This window comes from Ovis canadensis, chromosome X (genome assembly GCF_042477335.2).
Source record: "Ovis canadensis isolate MfBH-ARS-UI-01 breed Bighorn chromosome X, ARS-UI_OviCan_v2, whole genome shotgun sequence".
NCBI lineage: Eukaryota > Metazoa > Chordata > Mammalia > Artiodactyla > Bovidae > Ovis > Ovis canadensis.
Window position 1 is genome coordinate 71019600 of NC_091727.1, and position 26513 is coordinate 71046112.

The window sequence follows — 26513 nt, forward strand, 5'->3', positions numbered from 1 at the left end:
CCTACAGGTAAATAACTGTTCATGAGGGTCCAATGTCCATGAAAATGTACCATTAGTTGAAAAAGGAAGTTCTCCAAGAGATACAAAAGGGAAATTTTTGATGATGAGGAATTTGGGGTGAGATCAAGGGAACTGGGGAAACAGAACTACTATGAAATAGTCTCTACAATTTTTCTTCTGAGTTTTCCTCTACTTTTTAGGATTATTTAATTTAGGTCTCTGCTGCCACAATCTTGTTTGTTTCTCACCACTGCATTATGGATATTCACATGTGATAGAGGAAAGGGCACAGGCTTCAAAAGCCACAGAGGCCTCTACCCACTTACTAGCTTTGTGACTTTGGATGAGTGAATAGCTTTACTGGAGCACTGTTAGCTCATTGATTAAACAGGAGCAAACATACCTACTTCACTGGGTTGTTCTAGAAATAAGGAAATAATTAATGTGTATAACATGCCAGACATTGTAGCTGGAAGATATTACAGGCTCAATGAATGGTAAATTCCTCACCTATCTCGTTCTAGGGTTCAGTTCAGTTCATTTCAGTCGCTCAGTCGTGTCCGACTCTTTGCGACCCCATGAATCGCAGCACGCCAGGCCTCCCTGTCCATCACCAACTCCCAGAGTTCACTCACACTCACGTCCACCGAGTCAGTGATGCCATCAAGCCATCTCATCCTTTGTCGTCCCCTTCTCCTCCTGCCCCCAATCCCTCCCAGCATCAGAGTCTTTTCCAATGAGTCAACTCTTCGCATGAGGTGGCCAAAGTACTGGAGTTTCATCTTCAGCATCATTCCTTCTAGGGTTATGATCATACATTTGTTTGCTTGTCTAAGTAAGAAGCAAAATCTCCTTCAAATGGCCTCAGAAAGACTCACAAAGGAGTGTTCAAAATACAGAGGAAGTGTACTCATCATATTTCTGGAAATCCCTGGAGACCTGGAGATTCAACCCCCTCTACCCACACTCCCAACCCTGTAGTTCATCTGTTTGTGTGATTTAAGTTGGGACATTAGCTCCTCTCAGGTCCATAAGAACACAAGTTCCTTTCCTTGACTTGACTCTGTGTGTCATGCAAGCAGCCTGTCTAGCAGAGCAGATATAGTTGGCTGCTAATGATCTGCAAGTGTTCAAAGTTGATTCCTTCCACTCTGCTCCTGTGCACCAACAAGAACACATTAATAGGTGTAAACTTTAGGGCAAATTTCCCTGCTGCAAGGAATAAGATCTTGTCGCTTTACCAGGAAAGCTTGGTTACTGAGGGATCTCATTATCTTCTCCAGGGCCTTTCTTTGTTTGGTTAATTTATGAAGTCCAAGAAGTGTGCTTTCAAAGCTGCTCAATGTCTCTGTCAGCATGCCCTTAATTTTGTAGGAATTTACCCTTCCTCTCACCCCTGCTCTCAGCAGCTCCTAACTCTCCTCTGAATCCTTTTCAACCTCCTTCTAATTTTCCCCAAACTCTCTTCCAAACTTTCCCTCTATCCTCTCTCTAATTCCTCCATTTCTCATCCAGTCTACCTCCACTCCAACCAGTCCCCTGCTTTCTCCATCTTCCTGTACTCCATCACTCACTGACATGTTACTACTGGAATATTCAAGCTTTGAGACTTCAATTCCCTCCCTCCCTTCCTCCTTCCCTCTCCCCCTCCTAATTTACTTGTGTCTTATTCATTCACTCAGCTAAATCAAGAAATAATTAAAACACTAGTAGAATTTGCACCTGTTTATAGTTTTTTTTTAAATCACTTGCAAATTTATTTTCTTTATTGAAAAGATGCTGCAATTGTTGTGATAAAGAAAATCTTGACAAGGAAAAAATCAAGTCAATATAACAACTACATTTTTAGATGTTAGTTTCTATTATCTATTCCCATGCATATTGTTAGAATAAATTGTAATTAAAACAGCCCCACATTAATGCAGGGTTCAAAGAAGGGGGCATGAAGGATTGGTGAAAAAATAATGCAACTCAAAGTTATCAGGTTCAGTTCGCAATCCAAGAGGCAGGGTTGTTGTACAGGTAGCCTTAGTTCATTGCCAGAGATTCAGTGGAAGATTCTGGGAGCGGCAAATGCTGATGACAGCTGAGTTTACAGAAGATAGGTTTCTTGGAGTAGTCACTAAGACAAAGAATCTACCCAGCAGTTATTTCATCATTATGTCTTCTATTCCACCTGTGCCTGAAGCAATTGTAGTGACAATAACGGGATGGAAAAGATATAGTGTGGGTACTCCACTCAATGTTAGGATCATGTGTTTCAAGCCAGTGGATTCCAAGAATCAGAGGGTACCTTAGTGCGTGAATAATGTCAAACGAGCTCTTCAACATGGTTTCCAATTTTAAATTCAACAGGTGGTGTTTCCTTGGTTATGGGTCCATTAATCAATGTATGGCCATTTACAGTTTCCAACATCAGAGGAAAGATGTTACTGTGACGGGCAGTTTCTCTTGAAGAACCACAGAGTGGTCAATGCTGTTTCTGTAGGGGCCTGAATCCACTGTAGCTTGCTCAAAGAGCTGTCGTCTTCCCAGTCGGATTTCAACAGTAAACCATGGTGTATGAAATATGGATATTGGAAGTGAGGGGGATGCATATTTGTAGATTGGCCTGCCCTGGTTCCCCCTTGCTGCAGGACCTCGATGTTTCCCACCTGCTGGGCATGATGAGGCTTGACAGGGAAATCTCTGGTGAAATGACCAGAATATCCACAGTAGAGGCATAAGTGGCCTTCACAGCAACAGGCTCATTCAGCTTCATTGAGGTGTTGGTGACAGCTTGAAGCCTGCACTGGCTGCTTTTCAGTTGGTAAACTCTTGAGGCCAGCTCTCTCCTCAGAGGGATTTGCATCTTGTGGACTTGGATCAGGTTTACCACTTAGCTTCTCTTCTATGGAGATGTATTGGGTGATCAGATCAGACAGATTGGTAGCTGGGCTTGTGTGAGACAGTTCACTTCAGATAGAACTGGCAAGCCCTTCCTGAAATTGGATGCAGAGAGTGCTTTCACCCATTTTTGTTCTTGAATAATGAGGTGGAAGTGGGTTGCATACTGGTGGACATGGTCCTCTCTTTGGCAGAGCTTATGGGTGTGGTGGTTGGCATCTTCCATGTTTTCTGGATTGTCAAAAGTATCCTGAAGCACTTGCATGGAACTTTCAAATTGCTCCAGCAGGGGGCTTTGGATATCTACTAATGGCTGGAACCACTTTTCTTCTTTACCTAAGAAATAGTTGCCAACAAAGCTTACCAGAGCTGTTTTGGTGGGATACAGGCACTCTCTGACTCTCATGGAACTCTTCAATTGAACCAGAAACTCAGGAATCTTCTGGATATCCCTACTGAAGGCTAAAGAATATTTTAGGAGGAAAGCTTCAGCATCTAACTCATTGGAAGACTGTGGAAACTCTGAAGCTGTTGTTGTTTCAGTAGCTGTTAGACTGTCCAGGGACTCCTTGGATGTTATGAGTCCTAGGAATTCCTGGGCATCTTTAGGATCCTGGAGCTCCTGGGGAGCAGGAAACTCAAAGAATTCCAGGTGTCTAGAGGTATCTCGGCATTTTGGTGCCTCCTGTAGCTCCTGGGCATTTGGGGAGTGCCGGGGCTCTAATTTCTGGGGCTCCTGGCCTGCTGGGGCATTCTGGGTATCTGGGGACTTCTGAGCTTCCTTGAATTCTGAGGGTTTATGGTCCTCCTGGGCCATTGGGAGCTTCTGAGGCTCCTTGGCCTCCGAGGGCTTTTGGGATCTCCAGGCTCCTGAAAGTTTGTAGATTATTGGAGGTACTTGGGGATCTTGGGTTGCTGGGGGCTCCAGGGACCCTGGAGCTGCTAGGGACTCCAAGGACTTTTGGGGCTCCTGAACTGCTGAGGTCTCCCAGGCTTGGAGGTCCTGAGACTCTCTGGGCTTCTGGGACTCCTCAACATCTGGGGGCTCTTGGGGTTCCAAGACAGCTAGAAAATCCAGGGGGCTCTGGGGGTCTCTGGGTCTCCTGGAGTGGTTCATCCTCCTTGGCTGCTTGGGGCTTCTGGAGTTCTGGAATGAGGGACTACAAGGCATTATTTTCCTCCATCAGCCACTGCACTTGTGCCTGCAGAATTTCATTCTCTGATTTCAGAGCAATATAGGAAGCTGCTAAGTCCTCCATCATCTTTTAAGGAAATGAGGTTGGTTTGGCAGTTTGCTGCTGAGAGAGTAGGTGAGTGCTTGTGAGATCTTTCTAAAAGCTCCTCACAGTCAGATATCAGGCTCCGTGAGTTTTCAAGAAAATGGGGATCTGTGTCCCAACAAAATTGATTAACAAGAGGTCACTGTGAGCCTCCGGAGCTCAGCAAAGGGAGATATTAGATACATTGTGAAGAGAGTGTGATCTGAGGGTCAGAAACTGTGGAAAGCACTCATTTGAAATAAATAATAACAAAAGTTGCCCGACGGTGCTGGATTTCTTTTACTATAGACTTATATTTATGAGCTGGGTCATATATGCTAGCTCTGACCTCATGACATCTTAAGACAGCATCTGATCAAGACTGTGTATTTATTTTGCATTCTTATTTTGAAACTGAGCATTATGAAAGAAGCAACTTCCCCATATTCTTTCCTGTTTTATATGGTCTTTCATTTCTAATGTCTACTTTAATTTCCCAATGTAACACTTGGATTTTAACAGCTGTTTTCAATGACTAAATCAAATGTTTGAACAATGTGGGGATTTTAAGTTATGTGTGGGCCAACCCAAGATATATTTTTGGGTGGCTGGGGTAAGAGGTAGGGGGGAGCTTTCTGACATCTCAGAAATCATACCACATAAGTAAACACACAAGATTAGTCTCAGGAGAAAACAAGCAAAATTTTACTAAATATATATATGTTCAGCAGACACATGCACATTATTTATAAAATACCTCAAAATAGTTGGGAAAATAATCTTTATAAATGTACATTACCATTCAGAGACTTAGTCCAAGAGTTCCACTATCTGCATACCTGTCACAGAGAAGGGAAGCATGTGAATGAATGGCTGTGGAGGCTTGTCTTTTTCTGCATACACTGAACTCAAACAAACATACCCACTCCAAGAACACATTCCAACTCTCCTGTGTAACGTAGCTATTTTGAGTGTGGAAGAATTTTTTTTTTTTTGACAGTACCTCTCAGTTTAGAGCCACAAGGAAAGTAGGATGCTGCGCTGATGTGAGGCAGCCTCATGTGCTCAGTCCTTGGTTACTTTAATAAATATTTGGCCAGGGAACTGGGAGTAATGCCACAGCCCTTGTGAAAAGTTGCAAACATTTCTGAATGACCACAGTAGTTTGGGGGTTTATTTTTTATATCTCTTATACAATCTCCCATCACTCTGTCCACACTGGGCTGTTTGTTGAATTCTTACTCAGAGAGCAGCCTGCAACATCTTAGCTCCCCACCCCCGCTCCCCCGCCTTACTCTGTTCCTTGGGTCCCTCCCTGCAATGTTTTCTTGGGAATTTTACCATGGACAGACATGGACAAGGTATAATAGGGTAAGATTTTAGGGAAGGCCAACTTTATTGGAGGGTACTTGTAACAGTCTTGCAAGGTCCTTGGCTTGCTCTGAATGTCTTGGCCCAGGGTTCTTATCTTTCCCTGAACCATTCAGGTGCTTTAGGAAGCACCCAGGTATCCCACTAATGGCTGGCCTCTTGAGAAATGACCTTGCTCAAGATCTCACTTTCTCTTCTTGTGACAAATCATAGTCATGCCTTGGGCATGGGCCGTGTGGCCATTTTAGGTAAGTCCTATTTTTCATTCTAGTAAGGAGTGGGTTTGGGGATTGTCTTTGGCCAAATCAAATCATACATCAGGTTATTCACTGTCCCAAGTCTCCTTTAAAAATGGTAAGTTTTACATTAATCAACATAATGGTGATAAACCTTGGTGAATATTCCCAAGTGATTGCAAATTGATGGACTCAACTAGCTGAACCGGAATGGAGAGGCTTTGAAAAGAAAAGTAAAACCTTTCACAAATGAAGTGATTGTATTCCTTTTTTTTTAATCAGTTTTTATTTTTTATTTTACTTTACAATACTGTATTGGTTTTGCCATACATCAACATGAATCCACCAGGGGTGTACATGAGTTCCCAATCCTGAAGCCCCCTCCCACCTCCCTTCCCATACCATCTCTCTGGGTCATCCCAGTGCACCAGCCCCATGCATCCTGTTCAGTTCAGTTCAGTCGCTCAGTCGTGTCCGGCTCTTCGAGACCCAATGAATCGCAGCACGCCAGGCTTCCCTGTCCACCACCAACTCCCAGAATTCACTCAGACTCACGTCCATCGAGTCAGTGATGCCATCCAGCCATCTCATCCTCAGTTGTCCCCTTCTCCTCCTGCCCCCAATCCCTCCCAGCATCAAAGTCGTTTCCAATGAGTCAACTCTGCGCATGAAGTGGCCAAAGTACTGGAGTTTCAGCTTTAGCATCATTCCTTCCAAAGAAATCCCAGGGCTGATCTCCTTCAGAATGGACTGGCTGAATCTCCTTGCAGTCCAAGGGACTCTCAAGAGTCTTCTCCAACACCACAGTTCAAAAGCATCAATTCTTCGGTGCTCAGACTTCTTCATAGTCCAACTCTCACATCCATACATGACCACAGGAAAAACCATAGCCTTGACTAGACGGACCTTCGTCAGCAAAGTAGTTTCTGCTTTTGAATATACTGTCTAGGTTGGTCATAACTTTTCTTCCAAGCAGTAAGCGTCTTTTAATTTCATGGCTGCAGTCACCATCTGCAGTGATTTTGGAGCCCCCCAAAGTAAAGTCTGACATGGTTTCCACTGTTTCCCCATCTATTTGCCATGAAGTGATGGGACCAGATGCCATGATCTTCGTTTTCTCAATGTTGAGCTTTAGGCCAACTTTTCCACTCTCCACTTTCACTTTCATCAAGAGGCTTTTAAGTTCCTCTTCACTTTCTGCCATAAGAGTGGTGTCATCTGCATATCTGAGGTTATTGATATTTCTCCCAGCAATCTTGATTCCAGCTTGTGTTTCTTCCAGCCCAGCGTTTCTCATGATGTACTCTGCATATAAGTTAAATAAGCAGGGTGACAATATACAGCCTTGATGTACTTCTTTTCCTATTTGGAACCAGTTTGTTGTTCCATGTCCAGTTCTAACTGTTGCTTCCTGACCTGCATACAGATTTATCAAGGGGCAGGCCAGGTGGTCTGGTAATCCCATCTCTTTCAGAATTTTCCACAGTTTATTGTGATCCACACAGTCAAGTGCTTTGGCATAGTCAATAAAACAGAAATATATGTTTTTCTGGAACTCTCTTGCTTTTTCCATCAAACCTAGAGTGGCAATTCGTTTCTTCCATGATATTATACATGTTTCAATGCCATTCTCCCAAATCATCCCACCCTCTCCCTCTCCCACAGAGTCCAAAAGTCTGTTCTGTGTCTTTCCTTTTGATGTTTTAGTCTTTGTAAACAAAACAAATAAAAATACTATCATCATCAGGAAATAATGTGTTCTAGTTATGAGAATTTTTCAGATAACTGAGGTCTTCCCTTTGAAAATACAAAACACACAGTTGATACTTACCTTGTGTGTGTGCTCAGTCATGTCCAACTCTTTGAGGTCCCATGGACTCCAGGCTCCTCTGTCCATGGGATTTCCCAGGCAAGAATACTAGAGCAGGTTTCCGTTTCCTACTTCAAGGAATCTTCCTGACCCAGGGATTGAAGCCACCCACGTCTTTCATGTCTCCTGCATTAGCAGGCGGGTTCTTTACAACTAGCACTACTTGAGAATCCCTGTTTACTTTATTAATTAAAAAAGCTGAGAAATATTTATAGCATGCATTACACTTCTTTCTTCATTCTTAAGTAGATTATTTTGAGTGTAATTTAATTTCTACTGGTTTGGGCTCATACTTATATGAACCAGCTCCTTTACTCTGTTTAACACCATGTTGCCTCCTGAAAGTTATCAAGAGGTATAAAGCTGTCAGTCTCCAAATTAAATATCTCAAAATTGTTAAACTTTCCAATTACTTGTAATTTTTTTCACTTTGTATTTTTTCTACTCTTTTGCTATCAGACTGTCACATAGCCTTTTCACACTGTTATCTAAATGCCTGTCCATACTTGTTGTTCAGTCCCCCAGTCATGTCTGACTCTTTGCGACCCCATGGACTGCAGCACATCAGGCTTTTCTGTCCTTCACCATCTCCTACAGACTGCCCAAGTTCATGTCTATTGCTTCGGTGGTGCCATCCAGCCATCTCATCCTCTGATGCCTCTCCTCCTTCTGCCCTCAATATTTCCTGGCATCAGGGACTTTTCCAATGAGTCAGAAGTTTGAATCGGATGACCAAAATGCTGGAGTTTCAGCTTCAGCATCAGTCATTCCAGTGAGTGTTCAGGGTTGATTTCCCTTAAGATTGACTAGTTTGATCTCCTAGCTGTCCAAGGGAGTCTCAGGAGTCTTCTCCAGCACCACAGTTCGAAGACATCAATTCTTTGGTGCTCTGCCTTCTTTACAATCCAGCTCTGACAACAGTTCATGACCACTGGGAAGACCATAACTTTGACTATATGGACCTTTGTCGACAGAGTAATGTCTCTGCTTTTCAACACACTGTCTAGGTGTGTCATAGCCTTTCTGCCAAGAAGTAGTCATCTTTTGATTTCATGCCTGCAGTCACCAGCCACAGTGATTTTACAGCCCAAGAAAAGGAAATCTGTCACTACTTCCACCTTTTCCCCTTCTATTTGCCATGAAGTAATGGTGCCAGATGCTATTATCTTAGTTTTTTTTTCTTTTAAAAAAAAATTAGTTTTAAGCCAGCTCTTTCACTCTCCTCCTTCACCCTCATCTAGTGGCTCTTTACCCGCCTCTACTAAGTATAGGTAAATTTGGCAAATTATTTAGTCCTTCTAAAATTTAGTGTAAAACTCATCTTATAAAACTGTAAAGTGGAGCTATTACTTGCACTTAACTTTATAAAGCTTCTTGGACACGACTGAAACGACTGAGCACAGGCTTCTCAGATGGTGCTAGCAGTAAAGAACTCACCTGAAAATGCAAGAGATGTAAAAGATGCAGTCTTCGATCCCTGGGTCAGGAAGATACCCTGGAGGAGGAAATGACAACCCACTCCAGTATTCTTGACTGCAGAATCCCATGGACAGAGCAGCCTGGCAGGCTATAGTCCATGGGGTTACACAGAGTTAGCCATGACTGAAGTGACTGAGCATAGCACTATATAGTTGTTGCAAAGATTTAATGAAATAATTGATTTAAAAGACTTAGCACAGTGTCTAGCAGCTAGTAACACCCAATGAAGATTAACTATAATGATGATGATGATGATGAGGAGGAGGAGGAGGATTAGAAAATGTAGCTAGAGAGTTAAATTTGCTACAATTGTGTAAGGGATGAATAAGGTCTCTCATATGAAGAAATTTACAGTGCGTGTGTTTTGCATCATTGACTTTATACCACTCAGGAGCTTTTATTTTCTTTTTGACTGGGTTATGGATGATGCAGTTTACCAAACAACACTCTAGAATAATAATTGGAGGCACCTAAGCATGAAGAATACATCATGAGAAACGCTGGACTGGAAGAAGCACAAGCTGGAATCAAGATTGCCGGGAGAAATATCAATAACCTCAGATATGCAGATGACACCACCCTTATGGCAGAAAGTGAAGACAAACTAAAAAGCCTCTTGATGAAAGTGAAAGAGGAGAGTGAAAAAGTTGGCTTAAAGCTCAACATTGAGAAAACGAAGATCATGGCATCTGGTCCCATAACTTCATGGCAAATAGATGGGGAAACAGTGGAAACCATGTCAGACTTTACTTTGGGGAGCTCCAAAATCACTGCAGATGGTGACTGCAGCCATGAAATTAAAAGACGCTCACTCCTTGGAAGAAAAGTTATGACCAACCTTGATAGTATATTCAAAAGCAGAGACGTTACTTTGCCGACTAAGGTCCGTCTAGTCAAGGCTATGGTTTTTCTGGTAGTCATGTATGGATGTGAGAGTTGGACTGTGAAGAAGTCTGAGCACTGAAGAATTGATGCTTTTGAACTGTGGTGTTGGAGAAGACTCTTGAGAGTCCCTTGGGCTGCAAGGAGATCCAACCAGTCCATTGTGAAGGAGATCAGCCCTGGGATTTCTTTGGAAGGAATGATGCTAATGCTGAAACTCCAGTACTTTGGCCACCTCATGCGCAGAGTTGACTCATTGGAAAAGACTTTGATGCTGGGAGGGATTGGGGGCAGGAGGAGAAGGGGACGACAGAAGATGAGATGGCTGAATGGCATCACTGACTCAATGGACATGAATCTGAGTGAATTCTGGGAGTTGGTGATGGACAGGGAGGCCTGGTGTGCTGCAGTTCATGGTGTCGCAAACAGTCAGACACGACTGAATGAATGAAATGAACTGAACTGAATTGAAGCATGAAGATGAGATGATTAACAAAGGGATTGTGAAACAGTCCTGATAGATGTTTAAAAAGTCCATGGACTAAAGTGCAGAACAGTGCCTTGCTTACAGGCATATTTATTCAGTGGGTACATGCAAGGACCTCTCCTCTACTCTTGCTAAAGAACAAAGACCAAATTCAAAGTCCTTAAGTACAAGTTTCAAACTGTCTAAACATAAAGAATTATTCCGAGTGGGAAAAAAAAAACTATGCTGACTTTTTGTCAAAATGCCTAAAGTAATTTTAATATCCTAAATTAGTCAAGTAAGAATAAGAAAGCAAAAACATCCAAACTGTCATCTTGTTTCCTCTACACTTTAATCTTCTTATGCTCACAACATGATGGAATTTATGGAGGTTTAGAATAGTTATGAAAACATTTTAAGTAAATTAGTTTCTTTTTTTTTTTTTTTCTAAACTGGACAAATGAACTTCTAGGGGAAAAGGAAGAAAAATATGTTTATTTAACATGTATAAAGACTGCACAGTTCTAGTTAATGCATATATATGGGATTTAGAAAAATGGTAACGATGATCCTATATGCAAGGCAGCAAAAGAGACACAGGTGTAAAGAACAGACTTTTGGATTATGTCAGAAAAATCAAGGGTGGGATGATTTGAGAGAATAGTACTGAAACATGTATATTACCATATGTAAAATAGATGGCCAGTGCAAGTTCAATGTATGAAGCAGGGCACTCAACCAAGAGCGATGGGGTGGGGAGAGAGGTGGGAGGGGAGCTCAGGGTGGGGGGGAGACACATGTACACCTGTGACTGATTCATGTCAATGTATGGAAAAACCCACCACAATATTGTACTTATCCTCCAATTAATATGAATTAATTTTGAAAAAAGACTGCCCAGTTAAGTTCAGTTATGTTAATACGTTACATATATTAATTATTAACTTAGGGAGAAAGAGAAGGGAAATGTTAAATGAAATGAAATTCTACTTTGTACATTACACTATGAATTATAGTTTTATTTTATTGACAATATACAATATGAAACATTTTAGATTTCTGCCAAGATCTTCCTTCTCAAAGCTGGCTAGGCTACATCTTCAAGTAACTCATGCTCCTGCCCTTTCCGTCCCTCCTTCTTCCTGCCTGGAAAAGAGTCAACAGGACATATTACCCCACAGGTCTCTTGCACAATACCAAGCTACCCCTTGGGGAAGTCTCACCCTTGTGTCTGTTTTGTTCAATATTTTATTCCTATGGTTGCGTTAGAGGCTTGCAACACTTTAAGCTTAACTCATAATATGCTTTGTACAAGTCAAAACTTTTGTTACCAACACTATATGGCATCAGGGCAACAGGAATTCTCAATTACTTTAGAAGTTGGAAAGCTTTCCAATAATTTTTCTTACTCATGTAACTGAGATACAAAGCATGTAGTAATGAAATATAGTACAACTCTGAAGGTGTCAAAGTTTGTCACCCCCTTGTCTCCTTTTATGATATTTGCCATCGTCTCATTTTATTTCTGGTCCCATGCATACTAAGGTGGCCTTTCCCTTTGATCAGCTATCTTTTTGGGAAAAAATCCCTACAGAGTTCTAAAATGAACTTTCTTGGAGCATTTTCATTTTCATAGGGTATTCTGAAAGGCTGCAATCTGTTCAAGATCCTTCTGTTAGGAGAGACATTCTGAGACAGAGATACCATTTTAACATCCTTTAGATCATGCTACTCTGGTGGCCCTATATATTTTCTTCCTTATAAGTTTGGCCCAGTATGGTTTCTAGCATTAGCAAATTTGATTAATGATCTCAGTGCCCTGGTTTCATTTAACCCTGGTAATGTGTTGATGAGAGTGCCCTAGCTAAAGGTTGAAGCAACTACCATCACAGCCTAAGAGTGGGATAGGGAGATTTTGCTATAACCTTACTCTTAGGGATATTCTTCTTGCAGGGATCTGGCCCTTTCTTTTACTTCCTAGAGGCCTACTCTCTGGGATTTGTCAATGTTGGTTCACTCAGAAAGGAGACTAATTCCAAGCTTATGGCAACAACATGGCAGAAAAGACAGAGCCATGGGGAGAAGGGAAGAGGAAGGGAGTGAAGAAGGAATGATAAAAAATCTAGAAAGATGCTTTAAAAATGTATACATACATTTTGGTCAATTAAAGAGAAAATTTAATTTTATGGTTTAAGAATTTAAAAATCACATTAGGAGATTATCTTTTAATGATTCAGTTCAGTTCAGTTCAGTCACTCAGTTGTGTTCAACTCTGCAACCCCATGAACCGCAGCACACCAGGCCTCCCTGTCCATCACCAGCTCCCGGAGTCTACCCAAACTCATGTCCATTGAGTCGGTGATGCCATCCAACCATCTCATCCTCTGTCCTCCCCCTCTTCTCCTGCCCTCAATCCTTCCCAACATCAGGGTCTTTTCAAATGTGTCAGCTCTTCGCATCAGGTGGCCAAAGTATGGGAGTTTCAGCTTCGACATCAGTCCTTTCAGTGAACACCCAGGACTGATCTCCTTTAGGATGGACTGGTTGGACCTCCTTGCAGTCCAAGGGACTCTCAAGAGTCTTCTCAAACACTGCAGTTCAAAAGCTTCAATTCTTCAACACTCAACTTTCTTTATAGTCCAAATCTCACATTGATAGGTGACTACTGGAAAAACCATAGCCTTGACTAGATGGACCTTTGTTGGCAAAGTAATGTCTCTGCTTTCTAATATGCTGTTTACCTAAGATGGCGGAGGATTAGGATGGGGAGACCACTTTCTCCCCCACTAATTCATCAAAAGAACATTTGAATGCTGAGTAAATTCCACAAAAGAACTTCTGAATGCTGGCAGAGGACATCAGGCACCCAGATAAGCAGTCCATTGTCTTCGAAAGGAGGTAGGGAAAAATATAAAAGATAAAAAGAGAGACAGAAGAGGTAGGGATCTGTCCTGGGAAGGGAGTCTTAAAAAAGAGAGAAGTTAGTTACTTTATAATATTGTATTGGTTTTGCCACACATCAACATGAATCCGCCACAAGTATACACATGTTCCCCATCCTGAACACTCCTCCCCCCTCCCTCCCCGTACCATCTCTCTGGGTCATCCCAGTGCACCAGCCCCAAGCATCCAGTATCATGCATCGAACCTGGGCTGGCAATTGATTTCATATATGATATTATACATGTTTCAATGCCATTCTCCCAAATTATCCCACTCTCTCCAGCTCCCACAGAGTTGTAATGAACCTCCAATTAAAATAAATAAATTTATATTAAAAAGTAAAAAATAATAATAAAAAAAGATGAGACAGGTGGGAAAAAAAAAAGTGAGAGAAGTTTCCAAACACCAGGAAACACTCTCACTGGAGTCTGTGGCAAGCCTTGGAACCTCAGAGGGCAACATAACAGGGAGTAAAAATAAATAAACAATTAAAACCCACAGATTACAGTGCCCAACGGTAATCCCAGCAAACAAGCAGTGCAGACACCTGCATCCGCCATTAGCAATTGGGGGCTGGGCAGGGAGGTGCAGGCTGCATTGCTTAGAGTAAGGACCGGGCCTGAATGCCCCAAGGGCAATGTGAGGGAACTAACTTGAGATGGCAAACCAGAGCACTAAACTAAGACACTGCCAGGCCTGCTCACAGAACAAAGGACTGAACAGAGCTAGCTGGCTGCAGATCGGCCCATCCCTGGCCAGAGACAGGCAGGCGAGGGCAGCCAGAGCCAGAAGGAGACAATCATGCCTCAGAGAGGCATCACCCACCAAAATGCAAGCAGGCTTCATTGCTAACCAAGACTATTTGGGATTCTGGACTGTCAACATCTGCTGGGAGGATTGCAGCCAGAGATCAGCTCCCCAGAAGAGACACACAGGGCACCTGAGAAGGTGCACCGGTTGTACATCCAGAAAACTGAGCTGCAGGGATGGGGGAGGCAATAAGTTGCAGTGACCATGCTCGCCAAGCACCTGGTCACCTGAGCTGCTCGGACCTGGGAAGGGCACAAAACGCAGGCCCAACCAAGTCTGCACCTCTGAAGACTACCCAAGTATCTGAACCTGAGTGGCTTAGACCTGGGATGTGCATACAATCCAGGGCCAGCCTCAGACAGTTCCTGGCAGAGTAACCTAGAGCCTAAGCAGTGTAGACAGGGAAAGTACACACGCTGTGAGCGGGGGCAAACCCAGTGTGGCCGAGACACTGCGAGCACATGCCAGCGTTATTTGTTTGCAGTGTTCCTCCAGCCCCACAGCACGACTGAACAAGTGAGTCTAAAAAGTGTCCACCACCATCCCTTTGTGTCAGGGCAGAAATTAGACACTGAAGAGACCAGCAAACAGAAGAAGCTAAAAGAGACTATTGGAAGTGACAGGTTCAATAGATTAACCCCTATAGTTAACACCAATTGCATAGGAAGGGGCCTACAGATCTTGAGAAGTATAAACCAGATCAAGGAACTATCTGAAAATCAACTGACCCCACACTGTCCACAACAACACCAGAGAAAGTCCTAGATATATTTTTACTATTATCATTTTTTAATTAAAATTTTTTAAATTTAAAGTCCTCTATTACTCCTTTAATTTTCATTTTTATAACCTAATATTACTTCGCAAAAAAGACCCTATTTTTAAAAGTAAACTTCATATATATATATTTTATAAATTTTGTGACTTTGTTTTTTCTTTATTATTGTATTTCTGAGAATCCAACCTCTTCTCTAGATTTTCAATCTTTGCTTTTTGGTATTTGTTATCAATTTTGTACCTTTAAGAACCCAGTCTTCAGTACCCATTTTTACATGAGAGCAAGATTACTGGCTTGATTGCTCTCTCCCTCCTTGAACTCACCTTTTTCTCCACCAGGTTGCCTCTATTTCCTCCTTCCCCCTTCTCTTCTCTACCCAACTCGGTGAATCTCTTTGTGTGTTCTGGACTGTGGAGAACACTTAGGGAACTGATTACTGGCTGAATCCATCTCTTTCCTTTTGATTCCCCCCTTTATCCTCCTGGTCACATCTGTCTCCTTCCTCCTTCTTCTCTTCTCTGTGTAACTATGTGAACATCTCTGAGGGATTCAGACTGTGGAGAGCACATAAGGAAGTGATTACTGGCTAGCTTGCTCGCTTCTCTTTTGATTCCCACTCTTCTCCTCCTGGTCACCTCTAATTCCCTCTTCCCTCTTCTCTTCTCCATGTAACGCTGTGGACCCCTCTGGATGTCCCTCACTGTGGAGAAGTTTTTCATCTTTAACCTAGATGTTTTATCAACAGTGGGATAGCTCCATCAATCTAATCACACTAGGACAACAGCCTTTTTTAACTCAATGAAACCAAGCCATGCTCGCGGGGCAACCCAAGATGGGCGGGTCATGGTGGAGAGGTCTGACAGAATGTGGTCCACTGGAGAAGGGAATGGCAAACCACTTCAGTATTCTTGCCTTGAGAACCCCATGAACAGTATGAAAAGGCAAAATAATAGGATTCTTGCTGGGGTCCAGCCCCCGAAGGATTCAGGGGAACCTGAAGGAAAAATGGTGTCAGCGGATGATTTAGAGAGAGATAAAGAAAGAATATTGTAGATAAGAAAATAGAGGAGAGAAAGAGGCTGATATTCCTTGGTTTACATAGAAAGCCAATAAAATTTCAAGACAAGAAGTTTGCCCTGTTCACAGAGGCCACAGGTGCCTTCCCAGTCTCCCGAGGGAGTGAAGATGCAGAACATCTTCGCGTTCAGGTCTTATAAAACCCGGGCAGATAAGTGAATGCAGGGAGCCTCTATGCTCCAAGGGATCAGCCTGAAAAAGAAAGTAAGAGAGAAAAAAAAGAAAAAAGAAAAACACGGGGTGACCAAGCTTCTTCAAGCGAGGCCCATTGTTTTTATTTTTAAAAGGGTCTTTTATACTTTTACTTGTACATAGAGGGAAATGAAAGATGCAAAGTCATACAGAGTCAGCCCAAACATTACATCTGTTTTGTCTTTATCGAAACCAGGATTTTTCTGCAAACCTTTCCCATAAACAATATTGTGTAAATTATCTTTTGGCCTTGGAGGCCTGCGAACATTTTATGACCCTCTTTTGATAAAGGCTGTTCAACCAGAAAACTTATTTTCCCTTGAAATGTTTTTTCTTATATTTCTAATCTATGTCAGCCTCAAAAAGTATTAAACAGAGTTACATTCTCACGAAGCAAAGGTGAAGTGAGTTATAAGAAAGAACCAATTAGCTCAAAAGTCTGATGTGGTTAATTTCAAGGCTACACTTATTTTTCTTACTTTCCAACTATGTTAACTAATACACTCCCAGGTGCACAGTGGATAAGAAATATGGGAACTTAGCAACGAGCATTGGCCCAATAATAAAATCCTATGCCAGCACTACTCTAATAACTTTTAACTTTTTATTTTATTTTATTTTATTTTTTTTTAGTTTTTTATTTTTTAAATTTTAAAATCTTTAATTCTTACATGCGTTCCCAAACATGAACCCCCCTCCCACCTCCCTCCCCATAACATCTCTCTGGGTCATCCCCATGCACCAGCCCCAAGCATGCTGTATCCTGTGTCAGACATAGACTGGCGATTCAATTCTTACATGATAGTATACATGTTAGAATGCCATTCTCCCAAATCATCCCACCCTCTCCCTCTCCCTCAGAGTCCGAAAGTCCATTATACACATCTGTGTCTTTTTTCCTGTCTTGCATACAGGGTCGTCATTGCCATCTTCCTAAATTCCATATATATGTGTTAGTATACTGTATTGGTGTTTTTCTTTCTGGCTTACTTCACTCTGTATAATTGGCTCCAGTTTCATCCATCTCATCAGAACTGATTCAAATGAATTCTTTTTAATGGCTGAGTAATACTCCATTGTGTATATGTACCACAGCTTTCTTATCCATTCATCTGCTGATGGACATCTAGGTTGTTTCCATGTCTTGGCTATTATAAACAGTGCTGCGATGAACATTGGGGTACATGTGTCTCTTTCCATTCTGGTTTCCTCAGTGTGTATGCCCAGCAGTGGGATTGCTGGGTCATAAGGTAGTTTTATTTGCAATTTTTTAAGGAATCTCCACACTGTTCTCCATAGTGGCTGTACTAGTTTGCATTCCCACCAACAGTGTAAGAGGGTTCCCTTTTCTCCACACCCTCTCCAGCATTTATTGCTTGCGGATTTTTGGATCGTAGACATTCTGACTGGTGTGAAGTGGTACCTCATTGTGGTTTTGATTTGCATTTCTCTAATAATGAGTGATGTTGAGCATCTTTTCATGTGTTTGTTAGCCATCCGTATGTCTTCTTTGGAGAAATGTCTATTTAGTTCTTTGGCCCATTTTTTGATTAGGTCGTTTATTTTTCTGGAATTGAGCTGCATAAGTTGCTTGTATATTTTTGAGATTAGTTGTTTGTCAGTTGCTTCATTTGCTATTATTTTCTCCCATTCTGAAGGCTGTCTTTTCACCTTGCTTATATTTTCCTTTGTTGTGCAGAAGCTTTTAATTTTAATTAGATCCCATTTGTTTATTTTTGCTTTTATTTCCAGAATTCTGGGAGGTGGATCATAGAGGATCCTGCTGTGATTTATGTCTGAGAGTGTTTTGCCTATGTTCTCCTCTAGGAGTTTTATAGTTTCTGATCTTACATTTAGATCTTTAATCCATTTTGAGTTTATTTTTGTGTGGTGTTAGAAAGTGATTTAGCTTCATTCTTTTACAAGTGGTTGACCAGTTTTCCCAGCACCACTTGTTAAAGAGATTGTCTTTACTCCATTGTATATTCTTGCCTCCTTTGTCAAAGATGTCCATATGTGTGTGGATTTATCTCTGGGCTTTCTATTTTGTTCCATTGATCTATATGTCTGTCTTTGTGCCAGTACCATACTGTCTTGATGACTGTGGCTTTGTAGTAGAGCCTGAAGTCAGGCAAGTTGATTCCTCCAGTTCCATTCTTCTTTCTCAAGATTGCTTTGGCTATTCGAGGTTTTTTGTATTTCCATACAAATCTTGAAATTATTTGTTCTAGTTCTGTGAAAAATGTGGCAGGTAGCTTGATAGGGATTGCATTGAATTTGTAAATTGCTTTGGGTAGTATACTCATTTTCACTATATTGATTCTTCCGATCCATGAAAGGCTCTATGTTTTAGGCTTTCCATGCCTCTCACAGTTGGGAGGATGTAAATAATCATCTGCGTAGCTGCAAGAGTCAGGATATACCTGCCAAGCAAGCTAAAATGCTAACAGAGGGGGTTTGATTCGAAATATTTCTCTCATGACCAGGAGACTTATTAGCTATAGCCCTAAGTTGATTGTCTCCAGAGAAAGGTGGTCAGGAATAGCCCCCTGTTAATGTCAGAAGAGTTGGTGAAAGTCATGAAATAGTAAAACAGACAGATTCTGGTTTTGTGGTAGATGCTCGAGAAAGCCTAGGGAGCCAGTTGAGTTCTGAAGCCTTGCTTAACAGTTCTCTTCCACATGACATTGTCATGGGTGGGATCTCACGTGGTGGCTCCCGGCAGATACTGAATGAGGAACTCCCCAGGTCAGTAGATGCCCAATATGTTACTGGAGATCAGTGGAGAAATAACTCCAGAAAGAAAGAAGGGATGGAGCCAAAGCAAAAACAATACCCAGCTGTGGATGTGACTGGTGATAGAAACAAAGTCCGATGCTATAAAGAGCAATATTGCATAGGAACCTGGAATGTCAGGTCCATGAATCAAGGCAAATTGGAAGTGGTCAAACAAGAGATGGCAAGAGTGAACGTTGACATTCTAGGAATCAGCGAACTAAAATGGACTGGAATGGGTGAATTTAACTCAGATGACCATTGTATCTACTACTGTGGGCAGGAATCCCTCAGAAGAAATGGAGTAGCCATCGTGGTCAGCAAAAGAGTCCAAAATGCAGTACTTGGATGCAGTCTCAAAAAGGACAGAATGATTTCTGTTCATTTCGAAGGTAAACCATTCAATATCACAGTTATCCAAGTCTATGCCTCAACCAGTAATGATGAAGAAGCTGAAGTTGAATGGTTCTATGAAGACCTACAAGACCTTGTAGAACTAACACCAAAAAAAGATGTCCTTTTCATTATAGGGGACTGGAATGCAAAAGTAGGAAGTCAAGAAACACCTGGAGTAACAGCAAATTTGTTCTTGGAATGCGGAATGAAGCAGGGCAAAGACTAATAGAGTATTGCCAAGAAAATGCACTGGTCATAGCAAACACCCTCTTCCTACAACACAAGCGAAGACTCTACACATGAACATCACCAGATGGTCAACACCGATATCAGGTTGATTATATTCTTTGCAGTCAAAGATGGAGAAGCTCTATACAGTCAGCAAAAACAAAAGCGGGAGCTGACTGTGGCTCAGATCATGAACTCCTTATTGCCAAATTCAGACATAAATTGAAGAAAGTAGGGAAAACCACTAGAGCATTCATGTTTGACCTAAATAAAATCCCTTATGATTATACAGTGGAAGTCAGAAATAGATTTAAGGGCCTAGATCTGATAGATAGAGTGCCTGACACACTATGGAATGAGGTTCATGACATTGTACAGGAGACAGGGATCAAGACCATCCCCATGGAAAAGAAATGCAAAAAAGCAAAATGGCTGTCTGGGGAGGTCTTACAAATAGCTGTGAAAAGAAGGGAGGAGAAAAACAAAGGAGAAAAGGAAAGATATAAGCATCTGAATGCAAAGTTCCAAAGAAGAGCAAGAAGAGATAAGGAAGCCTTCTTCAGAGATCAATGCAATGAAATAGAAGAAAGAACAGAATGGGAAAGACTAGAGATCTTTTCAAGAAAATGAGAGATACCAAGGGAACATTTCATGCAAAGATGGGCTCGATAAAGGAGAGGAATGGCATGGACCTAAGAGAAGCAGAAGATATTAAGAAGAGGTGGCAAGAATACATGGAAGAACTGTACAAAAAAGATCTTCATGACCAGGATAATCACAATGGTGTGCTCACTCATCTAGAGCCAGACATCCTGGAATGTGAAGTCAAGTGGGCCTTAGAAAGCATCACTACAATCAAAGCTACTGGAGGTGATGGAATTCCAGTTGAGCTGTTTCAAATCCTGAAAGATGATGTGAAAGTGCTGCACTCAATATGCCAGCAAATTGTAAAACTCATCAGTGGCCACAGGACTGGAAAAGGTCAGTTTTCATTCCAATCCCAAAGAAAGGTAATGCCAAGGAGTGCTCAAACTACCAAACAATTGCATGCATCTCACATGCTAGTAAAGTACGCTCAAAATTCTCCAAGCCAGGCTTCAACAACATGTGAACCGTGAACTTCCTGATGTTCAAGCTGGTTTTAGAAAAGGCAGAGGAACCAGAGATCAAATTGCCAACGTCTGCTGGATCATCCAAAAAGCAAGAGAGTTCCAGAAAAACTTCTATTTCTGCTTTATTGACTATGCCAAAGCCTTTGACTATGTGGATCACAATAACCTATGGAAAATTCTGAGAGAGATGGGAATACCAGACCACCTGACCTGCCTCTTGAGAAATCTGTATCCAGGTCAGGAAGCAACAGTTAGAACTGGACATGGAACAACAGACTGGTTCCAAATAGGGAAAGGAGTACGTCAAGGCTGTATATTGTCACCCTGCTTATTTAATTTGTATGCAGAGTACATCATGAGAAACGTTGGACTGGAAGAAACACAAGCTGGAATCAAGATTGCCAGGAGAAATATCAATAATCTCAGATATGCAAATGACACCACCCTTATGGCAGAAAGTGAAGACAAACTAAAAAGCCTCTTGATGAAAGTGAAAGAGGAGAGTGAAAAAGTTGGCTTAAAGCTCAACATTCAGAAAATGAAGGTCATGGCATCCGGTCCCATCACTTCATGGGAAATAGATGGGGAAATACTGGAAACAGTGTCAGACTTTATTTTTGGGGGGCTCCTAAATCACAGCATACAGTGACTGCAGCCATGAAATTAAAAGATGCTTACTCCTTGGAAGAAAAGTTATGACTAACCTAGATAGCATATTCAAAAGCAGAGACATTACTTTGCCAACTAAGGTCCGTCTAATCAAGGCTATGGTTTTTCCAATAGTCATGTATGGATGTGAGAGTTGGACTGTGAAGAAGGCTGAGCACCGAAAAATTGATGCTTTTGAACTGTGGTGTTGGAGAAGACTCTTGAGAGTCCTTTGGACTGCAAGGAGATCCAACCAGTCCATTGTGAAGGAGATCAGCCCTGGAATTTCTTTGGAAGGAATGATGCTAAAGCTGAAACGCCAGTACTTTGGCCACCTCATCCGAAGAGCTGACTCATTGGAAAATACTCTGATGCTGTGTGGGATTGGGGGCAGGAGGAAAAGGTGATGACAGAGGATGAAATGGCTGGATGGCATCACTGACTCGATGAACGTGAATCTGAGTGAACTCCGGGAGTTGGTGATGGACAGGGAGGCCTGGCATGCTGCAATTCATGGTGTCGCAAAGAGTCGGACACGACTGAGCGACTGAACTGAACTGAACTTGTCAACAGTTCTGTATAGATGGAGAAGTCTTGAGGCTACTGTACGAATAAGACTGAAAACCAGAGGCAGGAGTCTTATGTTCAAATCCTAAGAACTGCAGAGGACTCTTGACTCCAGGAAACATTAATTGACAGGACCTCATCAAACGCCTCTATACCTGCACTGAAACCAAACATCACCCAAGGGCCAACAAGTTCCAGAGCAAGATATACCATACAAATTCTCCAGCAACACAGGAACATACCTGCCCTCCAATATACAGGCTGCCAAAAGTCACTCCATACACATTCAGTTCACTTCAGTCACTCAGTCGTGTCTGACTCTTTGAGACCCCATGAATTGCAGCACGCCAGTCCTCCCTGTCCATCATCAACTCCTGGAGTTCACTCATACTTATGTCCATCGAGTCACTGATACCATCCAGCCATCTCATCCTCTGTCGTCTCCTTCTCCTCCTGCCACCAATCCCTCCCAGCATCAAAGTCTTTTCCAATGAGTCAACTCTTCGCATGAGGTGGCCAAAGTGCTGGAGTTTCAGCTTTAGCATCAATCCTTCCAAAGAAATCCCAGGGTTGATCTCCTTCGGAATGAACTGGCTGGATCTCCTTGCAGTCCAAGGGACTCTCAAGAGTCTTCTCCAACACCACAGTTCAAAAGCATCAATTCTTCGGCACTCAGCCTTCTTCACAGTCCAACTGTCACAACCATATATGACCACAGGAAAAACCATAGCCTTGACTAGATGGACCTTAGTCGGCAATGTAATGTCTCTGCTTCCAAACACATTGACATCTCATAACTCATTACCGGACACTTCATTTCACTTCAGAGAGAAGTAATCCAGCTCCACCCACTAGAACACCGGCACAAGCTTCCCTAACCAGGAAACCTTCACAAGCCACCCATACAACCCCACCCCCAGTGAGGAAATTCCACAATCAAGAGAACTCCACACTTGCCAGAATACGGAACGGCCACCCCAAACACAGCAATATAAACAAGATGAAAAGACAGAGGAATACCCAGCAGGTAAAGGAACAGGATAAATGCCCACCAAACCAAACCAAAGAGGAGTAGATAGGAAATCTACCTGATAAAGAATTCCGAATAATGATAGTGAAAATGATCCAAAATCTGGAAAAGAAAATGGAGTTACAGATAAATAGCCTGGGACAAGGATCGAGAAGATGCAAGAAAGGTTTAACAAGGACCTGGAAGAAATAAAATAGACTCAATATATAACGAATAATGCAATTAATGAGATCAAAACCACTCTGGAGGGAACCAACAGTACAATAACGGAGGCAGAAGATAGGATAAGTAAGTGAGAAGATAGAATGTTAGAAATAAATGAAACAGAGAAGAAAAAAGAAAAACGAATTAAAAGAAATGAGGACAATCTCAGAGACCTCTGGGACAATGTTAAATGACCCAACATTCCAATCATAGGAGTCCCAGAAGAAGAAGACAAAAAGAAAGACCATGAGAAAATGCTTGAGGAGATAATAGTTGAAAACCCAGAGCATGCCAAACAAGATAAACCCAAGGTGAAGCACCCAAAGACACATATTAATCCACTGAACGAAGACTAAAAACAAAGAACAAATATTAAAAGCAGCAAGGTAAAAACAACAAATAACACACAAGGGGATTTCCATAAGGATAACAGCTGATCTTTCCATACAAAGTCTTCAGGCCAGGAGAGAATGGCAGGACATATGTAAAGTGATGAAAGAAAATAACCTACAGACCAAATTACTGTAAGCAGCAAGGGTCTCATTCAAAGATGAAGGAAAAATCAAAGGCTTTACAGACAAGCAACAGCTGAGCAAATTCAGCATGACTAAACAAGCTCACCAACAAATGCTAAAGGATCTTCTCTAGACAGGAAACAAAGAAAGGGTGTATAAACTCGAACCCAAAACAATAAAGGGCAATGGGATCATATTTATCAATAGTTACCTTAAATGTAAATGAGTTGAATGCCCCAACCAAAAGACAAAGACTGGCTGAATTGATACAAAACAAGATATGTTGTCTACAAGAGACCCACCTCAAAACAAGGGACACATACAGCCTGAAAGTGAAGGGCTGGAAAAAGATATTCCATGCAAATAGAGAACAAAAGAAAGCAGGAGGAGCAATACTCAAATCAGATAAAATAGACTTTAAAACAAAGGCTGTGAAAAGAGACAAAGATGGACACTACATAATGATCAAAGGGTCAATCCAAGAAGATATAACAATCATTAACATATATGCACCTAACATAGGAGAACCACAATATGTAAGACAAACGCTAACAAGCATGAAAGGGGAAATTAACAATAACATAATAATAGTGGGAGACTTTAATAACCTACTCACACCTATGGATAAATCAACTAAACAGAAAATTAACAAGGAAACACAGACTTTAAATGATACAATAGACCTGTTAGACCTAATTGATATCTATAGGACATTTCACCCCAAAACAATGAATTTCACCTTTTCTCAAGTGCACATGGAACCATCTGCAGGATAGATCACATCCTGGGCCATTAATCTAGCCTTGGTAAATTCAAAGATGTTGAAGTTATTCCAAGCATCTTTTCTCACCACAATACAGTAAGATTAGATCTCAATTAAAGGACAAGAACTATTAAAAATTCCAACATATGGAAGCTAAGCAACATGCTGCTGAATAACCAACAAATCACAGAAGAAATCAAAAAAGAAATCAAAACATGCACAGAAACGAATGAAAATGAAAACACAACAACCCAAAACCTATGGGACACCGTGAAAGCAGTACTAAGGGGAAGGTTCATAGCAATACAGGCATACCTCAAGAAATAAGAAAAAAGTCAACTAAATAACCTAACTTTACAGCTAAAGCAACTAGAAAAGGAAGAAATGAAGAACGCCAGGGTTAGTAGAAGGAAAGAAATCTTAAAAATTAGGGTACAAATCAAGGCAAAAGAAACAAAAAAGACCATAGCAAATATCACCAAAACCAAAAGCTGGTTCTTTGAGTAGATAAATAAAATTGACAAACCAGTAGCCAGACTCATCGAGAAACAAAGGGAGAAAAATAAAATCAACAAAATTAGAAATGAAAATGGAGAGATCACCAAAGACAACACAGAAATACAAAGGATCATAAGAGACTGTTATCAGCAACTATAAGCAAATAAAATGGACAAATTGGAAGAAATGGACAAATTCTTAGAAAAGTATAACTTTCCAAAATTGAACCAGGAAGAAATAGAAAATCTTAACAGACCCATCACAAGCATGGAAATTGAAACTGTAATCAGAAATCTTCCAACAAACAAAAGCCCAGAACCAGACGGCTTCACAGCTGAATTCTACCAAAAATTTCGAGAAGAGCTAACACCTATCCTACTCAAACTCTTTCAGAAAATTGCAGAGGAAGGTAAACTTCCAAACTCATTCTATGAAGCCACCATTTCCCTAATACCAAAATCTGACAAAGATGCCACACAAAAACAAAACAAAACTATAGGCCAATATCACTGATGAACATAGATGCAAAAATCCTTAACAAAATTCTAGCAATCAGAATCCAACAACACATTAAAAAGATCATACACCATGACCAAGTGAGCTTTATCCCAGGGATGCAAGGATTCTTCAATATCTGCAAATCAATCAATATAATACACCACATTAACAAATAGAAAACTAAAAACCATATGGTTATCTCGATAGATTCAGAGAAAGCCTTTGATAAAATTCAACACCCATTTATGATAAAAACCCTCCAGAAAGCAGGAATAGAAGGAACATACCTCAACATAATAAAAGCTATATATGACAAACCCACAGCAAACATTATCCTCGATGGTGAAAAATTGAAAAACTTCCCCTAAAGTCAGGAACAAGACAAGGGTGCCCAGACTCACCACTTCTATTCAACATAGTTTTGGAAGTTTTGGGAACAGCAATCAGAGAAGGAAAATAAATAAAAGGAATCCAAATTGGAAAAGAAGAATTACAAACTCTCAGTCTTTGCAGATGAGATGATCCTCTACATAGAAAACCCTAAAGACTCCACCAGAAAATTACTAGAGCTAATCAATGAATATAGTAAAGTTGCAGGATATAAAATCAACACACAGAAATCCCTTGCATTCCTATACACTAATAATGAGAAAATAGAAAGAGAAAGAAACAATTCCATTCACCATTGCAATGAAAAGAATAAAATACTTAGGAATATATCTATGTAAAGAAACAAAAGACCTATATATAGAAAACTTTAAAACAGTGTTGAAAAAATTCAAAGAGGACACTAATAGATGGATAAATATACCATGTTCATGAATAGGAGGAATCATTATAGTGAAAATGAGTATACTACCCAAAGCAATCTATAGATTCAATGCAATCAATATCAAGCTACACACGGTATTTTTCACAGAGCTAGAACACATAATTTCACAAGTTGTACGGAAATACAAAAAACCTCGAATAGCCAAAGCAATCTTGAGAAAGAAGAATGGAACTGGACGAATCAACTTGCCTGACTTCA

General features: G+C 41.2%; 1 protein-coding gene across 1 annotated transcript; it reads right to left on the bottom strand.

The window, feature by feature from the left end:
• Window positions 1-2429: 2429 nt before the first annotated feature.
• RTL3 (retrotransposon Gag like 3) lies at window positions 2430-4148 on the bottom strand. Its single transcript, XM_070291193.1, is given in 3 exon segments — window positions 2430-3010; window positions 3013-3828; window positions 3923-4148. Coding segments are annotated over 3 exon segments (1623 nt in total).
• Window positions 4149-26513: the final 22365 nt, after the last annotated feature.